At 43.1% G+C, this 12629-nt stretch overlaps 1 protein-coding gene across 1 annotated transcript in view; it reads left to right on the top strand.

The window, feature by feature from the left end:
* OSBPL10 (oxysterol binding protein like 10) overlaps nucleotides 1-6877 on the top strand; it is a 305042-nt gene extending 298165 nt beyond the window's left edge. The window contains exons 10-12 of the mRNA XM_042954884.1: nucleotides 1344-1526; nucleotides 4257-4410; nucleotides 6753-6877. Of these exons, the coding sequence (XP_042810818.1) occupies nucleotides 1344-1526; nucleotides 4257-4410; nucleotides 6753-6797 (382 nt within the window). The 3' untranslated portion in view covers nucleotides 6798-6877. The remainder of the gene's footprint in view (nucleotides 1-1343; nucleotides 1527-4256; nucleotides 4411-6752) is intronic.
* Nucleotides 6878-12629: the final 5752 nt, after the last annotated feature.

Below are 12629 nucleotides of genomic sequence, written 5' to 3'. Positions count from 1 at the left end.
CAGATCAGGGCTACTTCTTTTAGTAGCTGGGGAAGCCTGATCCAAGGAAATTGAAGGAAAAGTCTGCTGTTTGAGGGAAGCATTAAGATGTTTTTATTGCCACAGTCCTAGAGCATCACATAAGCAAGCTCCAATCTTTGCCCTTTTTCTTGGAAAGTGTTCCGTGTGGTTCATGTGAGGATGCCAGGGTGTCACCTGGGAAAGTGGATGCCTTTGGTGGCTGTTTTGGAGCCACACGCGCTGGCTTGCAAGAGCTGATGGTATGTGCTTCTCCACAGTCCCACAGACCATGTCTGTAGCCTGAGATCAGCTGTGGTGGGCACCACAGAACATGGCAAATGCTACACATCAGGTCTCTTTCCCTTTAGAGAGCCAGTTGTTAAAACATTGCCAGTGCACCCCTCATACCCTTCTAGAACATACCAGAAGATTTCCGATGCCACCCACAAGCCTTTGCCTCAGCATCTAGCAGCCATGGTGTTACTCAGACTCAGGGAGGAGGCTTCCAAGCCCATGTTGAAAATTCTAAGTTCAACTGAGCTGGGCCATTAGAAGGAAAGAAGCTTAGCTCCTTCTCACACTTGGCTGCTTTGGAGCAGGCTTTCCCATTTCTACTGCATTACTCTGTGCAACAAGCTTGAAGGTGGTGAGGGAGGTGGGGGTATTCTTTCTCCCAGAGTTGGAGGCCTAGAGCTCCCTCAGACCAGGCAGGCGAAGCGAGGAGGGCACAGATCCCACAAAGGCCCCTTGTAAAAAGTGGTCCCTCGAAGCCACTGCTGTGAGTAAGATGCTGTTCACTCAATGCCAAGGGTCCAGGTTTTGCTCAGCCTTCGTTCAGGGGAATGTGCAGATGCCAGGGTGAACGTTTCCCCCTTTTTTCAACGTGATCTTAGGCGGATTGTGGTCAGTCCTGTTTGACCCACAGTTCTTAGTACACACTCAGGACCTGTCGGTGGTTCAAATGTAGCACTATTAGATGCTATTTTGGGGAGGGAGAAGTATATACTTTATTTTTCTTGAATTGCTTGATTTCCACCCCAATAATAACATGTACCTTTTGTGTGTTTATCAAAATTAAGAAATTAACATTACTGCATTGCTATTAACTAATGTACAGATTTCATTCAGATCTCACCTGTTTTTCTACCAATGCTTTCTTTTTCTGATCAAGAATATTAGGTCACAGTTTTAAGAGCTAGTCATTAAGCAAAATGGCAAAAAGCAATCCCTCCTCCTTGCCAACTCATAAAAAAAAATCTGTAAATGTGAGTACACCTTTGGAAGCAAGTCTCTGTTTTGTTAATCTTGCAAAACATGTTCCTTTGACTCATTCATGAATTCAGGGTCACAGCAGAAGTGAAGCACAACCCAACCAACACCATTGTTTGTAAAGCCCATGGAGAATGGAATGGTACCCTAGAGTTCACTTACAACAACGGAGAAACCAGAGTCATTGATACGACCACACTGCCAGTGTACCCCAAGAAGATCAGACCTCTGGAGAAGCAGGGGCCCATGGAGTCCAGGTGGGAGTCAGGTTGGGTTGTTTCTTTCCAGCTTAGCGGTCCTTAGCACTTGACCCGAGGAACAGAGAAGAAGCCTCTGAAAGCCCAGCGAATGGAAATGGGCCAGGAATAGTGTTCTTCTCACTTGTTGGGGTGCTTGAATTTTCCACTGTGTGTGTCTTAGGGGTAGACCCTTTGGAGCTTTCAGTTTAGTTATTATGTTAAGAGTGGGGTGGGTTTTGAGGATAGCCTTTAAAAAAACTTTTTAAGTTTATTTATTTACTTTGAGAGAGAGAGAGAGCACAGGCTGGGGAGGGACAGAGAGAAGGAGAGACAGAATCCCAAGCAGGCCCTGCGCCATGAGTGCAAACTGTGAGATCATGACCGGATCCGAGATCAGGAATTGGACGCTTACCCAACTGGTCCACCCAGGTGCCCGCTGACAGTAGACTTTTAATGCCTGTCCTAAAAGAGTTTGTCAACTCAACTGGTCTGTTGCTTGATTGCAGAGTTAAGTTGCTAGTCATCAAAGAACTGTGCATAGAAGCTGTGGGATATTTATTTTATTTTTATCGCCAGATTAGCGACATTATTAAAAAAAAGTCAACAATGGCAAGGACGTGATAAAATGGACACCCTGGGTCATATGCTCATAGTAAGAATGTGTGCAGGGTAGCTGCATGGATCAGTGGCTTCAAATGAATTCACTTTAATTTTGTATTCTGTCTTTGGGAATCTATTCTGAAGGAAAATTCTTAAGTTCAAAAAAGGTTTTAAATATAAAATAGGGTATTTTAAAATTTTACTTGTTTAAAATTTATTTGAGAGAGAGAGAGAGGGAGAGAGAATGCGAGCAGGCGAGGGGCAGAGAGAGAGAATCCCAAGCAGACTCCACACTGTCAGTGCAGAGCCAGACATGGGGTTTGGTCTCACAGTCTGTGAGGTCATGCCCAGAGTCAGATGCTTAACCGACTGAGCCACCCAGGTGCCTCTAAATTGGGTATTAAAACCTGTAAACGTAAAAAAAAAAAACAAAAAACACCTAACTGTCCAACAAAGGAAAATGGTTAAATTATGGAGTATCCACCCAATTAGTATGTCTACTCCATGGTATGAATACATATAGTATTCATATAGCCACTTAAAGCGATGTTTCTGCACGGATCTTCAGAAGAAGCAGGATCTTCTTAGAATATACCATTTTTATTTTTTAGTCCAGGAGGTTAGCAAACTGTGGCCCATGGGCCACGTCCAGGCCGTGGCTGATTTTTTGAAAGTTTTATGGGACCACAGCCATGATCATTAATTTACCTACTGTTTATGGCTGCCTTTGTATAGCATTTAAGCAGTTGTGATCAAGACCATATGGTCTGCAAAGCCTACAATGTTTACTGCCTGGCCCTTTATAGAAAATGTTTGCTGACCTCTTTTAGAGGTCTCTCCCCTCTAAATTTGGGACCACCAGCTTCTGATGTGACTCTTCATGGGAGGTCCTGCCCTTGAGAGCACCCCCACCTGGGATGTCCTTGTGCCCAGCTTCTCCCAGAAGTTTCTCCTGCTGTAAAATTGGAGTGAGAGCATTATTCTCCTTGGGGCTCTGTACGGTGGGGCTCAGGGCAGGTCCGGTGGGCAGGCTGAGTGTCCAGCGGGAGCTTAACCCTTGTCAGTTGCCTAATTTTGGTCCCCCTCAGAAGGGGCTGCTCATTGTCCCCACTTTGCTGACAGCCCTGTGTGGCCTTTCTCAGCTTAATCATCTGACACTCCAGGCTTCCTGCTATTCGAGGCCCTCTCGTGGACAGGTCAGGGCTACCCACTGTGGGAGCATTCTCTGGCCCTGGATCTAATTACAGAGTGTCTGCTTACTCCTGGCTACAGAGGCGTCATTAGCCCCACTCAGGGAGGGAATCCTCGCTGCTGAGAATTCTGATAGCTCCTTTTATGCACAATCCCAAGTGGCCCTGATGCATTTACGTGAGGAAGTACACGGGTGATGGTGTCTCGCTTTGCCTCAGTCCCTTTCCTCACCCTCTAGAATGGAGTATGAATCAGGGATGGTCCTGGGACATTCCTGAGGGTGCGGAAAGCTGTACATCAGGAGCCAATCTAGGCTGCCTTCTGCAGTGAATGAATGAGTGAGTGAGGCAGAGAAGTAATTTTCTGTGTAGACATGGGGGAGATGATGGATCCTACCACATAAACGCACACTCCCACGTGGCCCCATCTGTAACTCCTAACGGTCGAATCCCCTGTGAATAAGCAGCCATCGCTCGTATTTGCCAGTTGGCTGACTTTGGACACCTCACCTTATATGGATCTTGTCTTTCTCGTTAAAATGGAGATGGGAATATAGCATCCATACCATTGGGTTGTTATGATTAAATGAGCATTTACATATGTAAAATGTTAGAAATACGATAAATGCAACGGAAGTGTCTGCTATTATTATTGTTGTTTGTAACAGCAGTAGTATTAACACTGGCTCCTCCTCCTGTTACTAGATTCAGTTCCTAGACACTCAGCCCTGAGAAAGTCATGCTGCTCAGGATAAGAGGAGAGTGGAAACTTGGGGCCTGTTGGCCCTGGGTTCAAATCTTGGCTCTAGAGGTCGTTGAGGCACTGGAATGAACTAGCCCTAACAGATGGCCCGTCCAGATGCCCTCCCCGCCGCAGCTCTGGCCCCCTTGCTGAGAACTGTCATTGCCAAATGAGCTGTCCCTGTCTGACCACCTCCTCTCCTCCATGCGTCTCCAGGAACCTCTGGCAGGAGGTGACCAGATACCTGCGGCTGGGGGACATTGATGCTGCCACTGAGCAGAAGCGGCTCCTGGAGGAGAAGCAGCGGGTAGAGGAGCGGAAGCGGGAGAACCTGCACACACCATGGCGGCCCAAGTATTTTATCCAGGAGGTAACTCGGCCACCTGTCTTTGGGGACTTGTTCCAGGTGAGGGGCGGATGGGTCGGTCTTGCTGATGCAGCAGTTTGTATGAATGAGGATGGTCCTGGGAAGGTTTGGGGCAGCTTGGCTCTGGCTTTGGGCCAGGCTGTCCTGTGACACTTCCCTCTGACATCTTCCATCAGAATAGCCTGTCAGCCCGACAGGGGGGCAAGGAATGAATGGGATTGCAGATCTGGATGCTGTCCTATTAAAAAAACAGAAACAAAACAAAAAACACAGCCCCTGCTACTTTATCATCAGTGACAAATTAGCTGTGAAGCATCTCACAGCCTGTCTGCACAGCTGGGGGACTGGAACCTTCATGATTGAGAACAAGCGCCCTCTCGGAGCCCTGCCTCCCGTGGGCCAAGTGGGACGGGTGTGCTCAGAAAGGCTGGTGTGAACTGCCACTGTCACCCGGAGAAGTGACACCGCAAGGCAGTCATCTCCACCAGTCTGCCCACCCACTGGGCAAGAGGGCAAGGCACCATGTGCCCGGTTGAGGCTCTTATGCTTTTAAAGTTGTTTGTGGAGCAGTTGAGGAGCATTCTGAGAACAGAGTTGCAAACGATGGAAATGTAAGGAGCCACAGCTTTTAACGCAGGCCCTCCGGAGCCTGGCAGCATCGTTGAGGGACACCCCCGTGAGGACTGGCGCAGACACAAGAGTCTGTGAAGGGCCCGGATACCATTTAACCTCCAGGTGGTCATCGACGGTCTAATTCTTCACAGGAAACCACAAATCTGAATTTTTATGACAAATCTGATATTCACATGATATCAAGGAATCTTCAGTTTAAACATAGAGCCAGTAGAGATATGTCTAAGCTTTCTTTGGCCCCAGGACTGCTACTGTCCGACTTGTGCTGCAAGGAAGGGTTATCCTGTGTAGCAGGAGGGCTGATGGGGGTGTTCATGACTTTGAGGTGCCCTTACGCTCAGGAGCAGAAGCAGCTGCTGCTCTCCCCCAGGCAGCAACTGGGGCTGTGGGTGAACAGAGACTTCGAGGTTGGCTTCCGATTCAGACAGGAAGCCTGCTTGAGCAGACTGCCTTTATGAGACTCTGAGTGGGAACCACGTCTGGAAGCCTTGCCTCGGTGAGGTGAATCTGTTCTCCAGAGAAACAACAGAGCTGAATGAAGACCCTGGGAAAGCCAGTGGGTATAATTCAGTCCCAGCCCAAAGGCCTGGGAACCCAGGAGGGGAGCCAGTGGTGTAAATGCGGGTGCAAAGGCAGAAGAGATGAGCAATCCCAACTAAAGAAGGGAGGCAGAACAGAAAGAGGAGGGTCAGTCCCTCCTGCCTCTACCTTGTTTGTTTTCAGGCCCTCAAAGGCTTGCATATGCTTATCCACTGTAGGGAGGGAAATCAACTTTACTGAGTGCTTATCTCGTCTGGAAACCTTCATGGACACACTCAGAATGTTTCATCTGGGCACCACGGTGAATCAGGTTAACACATAAAATTAACCATTACAAAATCCTTCAAGGACCCTTCTGTGTGGTGGATCTAGTTTGCCTGGCTTCTGTGAAAAGTTGGCCGTAAAACAAAAACAAAAACACACACACAAAAACCCTAAAAGGCAACAACAACAAAAGCACAGCTCTTCTTCCTGGGTTGAAGGAAAACCAGTATGTTGGTAACAGAAAACTTGGGGATATGTAAAGAATAAAAATCATCCCAATACCAGAATTGTTACTATTTGGCACATTCCCTTCTAGTCAAGCCCCAGACTGTGTACAACATTTTGACTCTCGCCTTTTCCTGATGGTTGGCGTCATTACTCACGTGTGCGGATTCCTGGCCACCTCCTGCTGCAGGGAGCCGTGGTTGGGCACTTCCCTCCAGGCCGGTGGGCTGTACATCACTGATCAGGAAAAATTCCTCAGAGGCAGGCCTTGCCTTTCCTCTTGTGTCCGTTCATTGGACCACCCTCTTTTTCTTTCCTGTCCCACTGTTTCAAAGGTGTTTTTTTGGCCAACTAATCTTATATGATGTAACCCGACAAAGCCCCCCTTCTTTGGTTAATTTTAGTTATTTTTTGGGTTTTCCTCCTGACATGCCAAAATGTGAAGATCTTGTCTCACAGAGCAGCCGGGCTGAGGAGGGGTGGCGAGACCACCGGCGTGGTGTGGTGGTGAGCTCCCAGAACAAGACGCACACACGTTTTAGTGGCAGTCCCGAACAGATGCTAATGAGCGCTGCTCTGTGTGGGACTTGGCTTGTAACATAGCAGAGGCTGCAAGCTACCTCTGATTCTCCCCTTGCCCAGCAGAGAGGTCTTCATAAAATGTCTCCTTCTTTCTCTTACAGGGTGACGGCTGGGTATACTTCAATCCTCTTTGGAAGGCACACTGATGGGGTGGAGGTGCAGCTTTCAGAAATAGCCCTGTTTTTTGTAGGAATTAAAGTGGTTCAGTACCAAGGTTCTGCTGGTATTCACGGAGACCTCTTGTTATCATTCAAGAAATGGTACCTGAGAGAGAACTTATATACTGTGAAAAATGCACCACCAAACTACTAGTGGATTGGATTTATTCGAGAGTCATTTGGGGCATGTGTGTATACACAGTTTGTGTGTGAGCTCCCAGTACACTGTAGGTTCACATACACACATGCACTATATGCACATGTCTGCTGGGTATTGTTACACATGTAAATACTGCACTTAACCAAGATTTAAGTGGTAATTATGAGCTCCTTTTTATCAACGAGGTTTGAAGTTTTCTATTTTTCACTTTGCCAAAAATGTTTTGCACTCACAAAAATACTCTTGGGTAGTCAACTCCTGTCAAAACAAAGGTGAGTTGGCATGGCCCAGTTGATGTCCATATGGTAGAAAGTGGCTCATTCCTGGTGGAAGTGTAGGTGGCTGTCACTTCACAATTCTTGTTGCGATTCCCACCTCCCTGTCCACTTCAGCATTTCGTTTGTCCTTAAGAAAGAAAAACTGCTATTTCCTGCTGAAGGGTGAGTGGGCAAGAAGCTGTTAAAGGTTTACGCCAGAGCCTTCCAAGATGGAGCACCTTTGGGAGGACCGAGCCCACCTTGGAATATTCCTCCTATCTACTTGCCCCCAAATCTGACAATTTCTCATGCTCAAAGTATTAAGTTACACATTTTCCAGAAGCTGCTTCTTTTACAGTAGAAACCAAGTCATACAGAGACTTCACTACTTTTGTGATGAAAAAGGGCTTCAGAAGTTAAATACACGCATCCATATCCAGAACTGCACAACCACAGCCTCAATTTTGTATTTAGTTTGGGGAAAGAGAAAAGAATGTCCTGTGGATTTTTTAAGTGCGCCTCTCTTGTTTGACCCAAACTCTGCAGGAAAACCACTGTGATTAAATAACACACACAGAAAGACTATGTAAGTGTTCCATGGTTTCAGCTGAATTTCAGTCCTCTGCCTTTACAAATGAGGTCAAGACATGACGAGAATATACAGCAAGGAAAATGAAGTATTTGATTATTGCTCAGTGCTTAATTTATTTTTTACTGTGCCACTCAGAATATTTATAAAACCCAGTAGCATGAATGCTTCTCTGTAGTAATACTAATTTTGTGCCTTTTTGTCTGCTTTCTTAAGACCAATTGTTCACTTTGTAGATATTAGACAAATATATTTCGATTAAGTACTGTACCTGCCTGTGTGTGTGTATCTTATTTTTAGGGATCCAAAATGTCAGTTGGAATTGGTGGCTCCGACTGAGCTCAAATTTTATTGGTTGGATATTGCCAATTTGGTGTGAACAGCAATCGTATTTCTATCAAAACAGTGTTTTAAATACATTTTTAAAATCTACCAGATAAACATTACTTATGGAAATGTTCTGAAAGTTCATAAGAACATTTAACTTCTATCTAGTGAATGTTATATTTTGTGAGCAGTTAGTACCAGCCGAAGTCCTAATGACAGGCCTGTTCAGGTTCAGAGTCTTAAATCTGGAACCACTTTATTTGTGAGAAGGAAAGCAGAATAGATGGTATTTTAAGGGGAAAAAAATCCTCAATGAGAAGACTGAAAAATAATCACTGTGGTGTGTTTTAGATTTTTCCAGTCTTCCATTACACCAAAGTATAAACCATCTGGGAAGTAAATATGGACAAAGTTCACTTTTCTGGTTTTGGTGGGAGAGGGTTCAGTTTGCAGGGGTTTTTTTGTTAGTTTTTAATTTTTTTTAAAGTTCATTTATTTTGAGAGAGACACAGTGCAAGTTGGGGAGGCACAGAAAGAGCAAGAGAATACCAAGCAGTTCCCATGCTGCAAGCACAGAGCCTGATGCAGGGCTTGAACTCACAAAACTGCAAGATCGTGACCTGATCTGGAACTAAGAATTGGACGCTTAACCAACTGAGCGACCTAGATGCCCCTCGGTTTGCAGTTTTAAAAATTTTGAAATATAGGGGCACCTGGGTCGCTCAGTCGGTTAAGTATCTTTCTTTGACTCAGGTCATGATCTCACAACCTGTGAGTTTGATCCCTGCATTGGTCTCTGTGCTAACAGTGCAGAGCCTAGAGCCTGCTTTGTATTCTGTGGCTCCCTCTTTCTCTTCCCCTTCCCCACTCACACTCTATCTCAAAAATAAATAAACATTAAAAAAATTTTAAATAAAAATATAAAATATTGAGATATATACAGAAGATTTATATAAAGTGTGTTAGAGTTCCAAGAATAAACACTCATATACCTACTGCTTACCTTAAATGACACATTTCGTGTCCCTAAAAAATTGTATCCCCCTCCTTGACCATAGAGGCAATAGCACTGTCCTGATTCTTGGAGTAATTGTGGTTTTTATTATTATTATTATTATTATTATTATTATTATTATCATCCATATGTTTGTGCATTTTTTAAACCACCACACATTCTATGTGTAGTTATAAAGAGCACGCTTGGTTTTGTCTATTTGAGCTAACATTTCGTTTATGGGCCAATCTATGTTACGAGTTGCTCTATTTGTTCACTTTCCTATTCTTTTTTTGCTGAATTTACACTTTATATTAATTCTTTTATTGTGGTAAATATATATGTAACAAAATTTACCATTTTAGTAGTTTTTAAGTATGCAGTTCGATGGCATTAAATACATTCACATTATTGTGTAACTAGCACGGCCATCTATCTCCAGTTTCCATCTTCCCAAATTGAAACTCTGTATGTATTAAACAATGACTCTGCACTCCTACCCTCCATCTCTGCAACCCCTAGCAACTAACCATTCTATTTTGTTTTTATGAATTTGACTACTCTAAGCACCTCATATGAGTGGAATCATTATATACATGTCCTCGTGTCTAGCTTGTTTTACCTGGCATAATGTGTTCCAAGTTCATCAGAATTTCCTTTCTTTTTAAGGCCGAATAATATTCCATTGTATGTATATATACCATACTTTGTTAATCTGTTTACCTATCCATGAACATTTGGCTGTTTACATCTTTTGGCTGTTGTGAATAATGCTACTATGAACATGGGGGTGCAGGTATCTGAGAACCTGCTTTTCTTTTGGGGATATACACACCCAGAAGTAGAAGTACTGTATCATATGAAAATTCCATGTTTAATTTTTGAGTACCTGCCATACTGCTTGCCACAGTGACTGCACCGTTTTGGAATCCTACCAGCAATGCGTAAGGGTTTGAATTTCCCCACATCCTCCCCAACACTTTTTTTCTGTTTTATAATCATCATCATAATGGGTGTAAAGTGCCATCTCCTTGTGGTTTTGATTTGCAGTTCCCTAATGATTAGTGATGTTTTTGAGCATCTTCCCGTGTATATCGGCCATTTGTATATCTTCTTTGGAGAAATGTCTTTTCAAGTCCTTTGCCCATTTTCTAATTGGGTTTTACGTGTTAAGTTGTAGGAGTTTCTTAATATATTCTGGATATTATCAGATATATGCTCCTCCCATTCTGTAGGTTGCCTTTTCACCCTGTCAGCAGGGTCCATGATGTATAAAAGTACTTAATTTTGATGAAGTCAATTTATCTTTTTCTTTTGTAGCTTGTACTTTTATTGTCCTATGCAAGAAATCATTGACAACTCTATTCATAGAGCTTTTCCTCTAAGCTTTTTTTCCCCTAACAATTTTATAGTTTTAGCTGTTCTGTTTAGGGTTTTGATCCATTTTAAGTTAATTTTTGTATACAGTGTTAAGTAAGGGTCCACCTTCATTATTTAGCATATGGATATCCTGTTTTTCTAGGACCATTCATTAGAAAGACTCTCCTTTTTCCATCGAGTGGTATTGGTACCCTTTTTTTATTTTAAATTTACACCCAAGTTAGCATACAGTGCAATAATGATTTCAGGAATAGAATCCAGTGATTGATTCATCCCCTACATGTAACACCCAGTGCTCATCCCAACAAGTGTCCCCCCCCCACAGTGTCCCTTGCCTATTTAGCCCATCCCCCTTCCACAACCTCTCCAGCAACCCTCAGTTCTCTATATTTAAGAGTCTCTCATGTTTTATCCTCCTGCCTATTTTTATATTATTTTTGCTTCCCTTCTCTTCTGTTCATTTGTTTTGTATCTTAAATTCCACATGAGTGAAGTCACATACTTGTCTTCCTCTTACTAATTTCACTTAGCATAATACACTCTAGTTCCATCCATGTTATTGCAAATGGCAGGATTTCATTCTTTTTGACCGCCCAGTAATACTCCATTGTATGTATATACCACATCTTCTTTATCCATTCATCTGTCAATGAACATTTGGGCTCTTTCCATACTTTGGATATTGTCAATAGTGCTGCTATAAACATTGGGGTTCATGTGCCCATTTGAAACAGCACACCTGTATCCTTTGGAAAAATACCTCGTAGGGCAATTGCCGAATCGTAGGGTAGTTCTGTTTTTGTTTGAGGAAACTCCACACTGTTTTCCAGAGTGGCTGCACCAGTTTGCATTCCCACCAGCAGTGCAAAAGGGTTCCTCTTTCTCCACATCTTCGCCAGCATCTGTTGCTGCCTGAGTTGTTAATTATAGCTGTCCTGACAGGTGTGAGGTGGTATCTCATTGTGGTTTTGATTTCTATTTCTCTGATGATGAGTGATATTGAGGATTTTTTCATGTGTCTGTTAGTCATCTGGGTGTCTTCGTTAGAAAGTGTCTATTCATATCTTTTGGCCATTTCTTCATTGGATTATTTGTCTTTTGGGTGTAGAGTTCGGTAACTTCTTTATAGATTTGGGATACTAGCCCTTTATCTGATACATCATTTGCAAATATCTTCTCCCATTCCATCAGTTGCCTTTAGTTTTGCTGAATGTCCCTCTGCTGTGCAGAAGCTTTTTATTTTGATGAGATCCCAACAGTTCATTTTTGCTTTTGTTTCCCTTAACTCTGGAGATATGTTGAGTAAAAAGTTGCTGCAGCCGAGGTCAAAGAGGTTTTTGTCTGCTTTCTCCTCGATGATTTTGATGGCTTACTGTCTTACATTTAGGTCGTTCATCCATTTTGAGTTTATGGCATAAGAAAGTGATCCAGGTTCATTCTTCTGCATATTGGTGTCCAGTTTTCCCAACACCATTTGGTGAAGACACTTTATTCCATTGGACATTCCTTCCTGCTTTGTCAAAGATTAGTTGGCCATATGCTTGTGGGTCCATTTCTGTTCTATTGATCTAAGTGTCTGTTTTTGTGCCAGTACCATACTGTCTTCATAATTACAGCTTTGTAGTACATCTTGAAGTACGGAATTGTGATGCCTCCAGCTTTGGTTTTCTTTTTCAGGATTGCTTTGGCTATTTGGGGTCTTTTCTGGTTTTAGGATTGTTTGTTCTAGCTCTGTGAAGAATGCTGGTGTTATTTTGATAGGAATTGCATTGAATATATAGATTGCTTTGGGTAGTATCAACATTTTAACAATATTCCAATCCATAAGCATGAAATATTTTCCCATTTTTTTGTGTCTTCAGTTTCTTTCATAAGCTTTCTATAGTTTTCAGTGTGAAAGTTTTTTACCTCCTTGGTTAGGTATATTCCTAGGTATTTATGGGTTTTGGTGCAATTGTAAATGGGGTTGATTCCTTGATTTCTCTTCCTGCTGCTTCATTATTGGTATATAGAAATGCAACCAATTTCTGGGCATTGATTTTATATCCTGGGACTTTGCTGAATTCATGAATCAGTTCTAGCAGTTTTTTGATGGAATCTTTTGGACTTTCCA

Source organism: Panthera leo, chromosome C2 (assembly GCF_018350215.1).
Source record: "Panthera leo isolate Ple1 chromosome C2, P.leo_Ple1_pat1.1, whole genome shotgun sequence".
Classification (NCBI taxonomy): domain Eukaryota; kingdom Metazoa; phylum Chordata; class Mammalia; order Carnivora; family Felidae; genus Panthera; species Panthera leo.
Note: the sequence above shows the minus strand (reverse complement) of the source record. Positions and strands in the feature narration are given on the sequence as shown.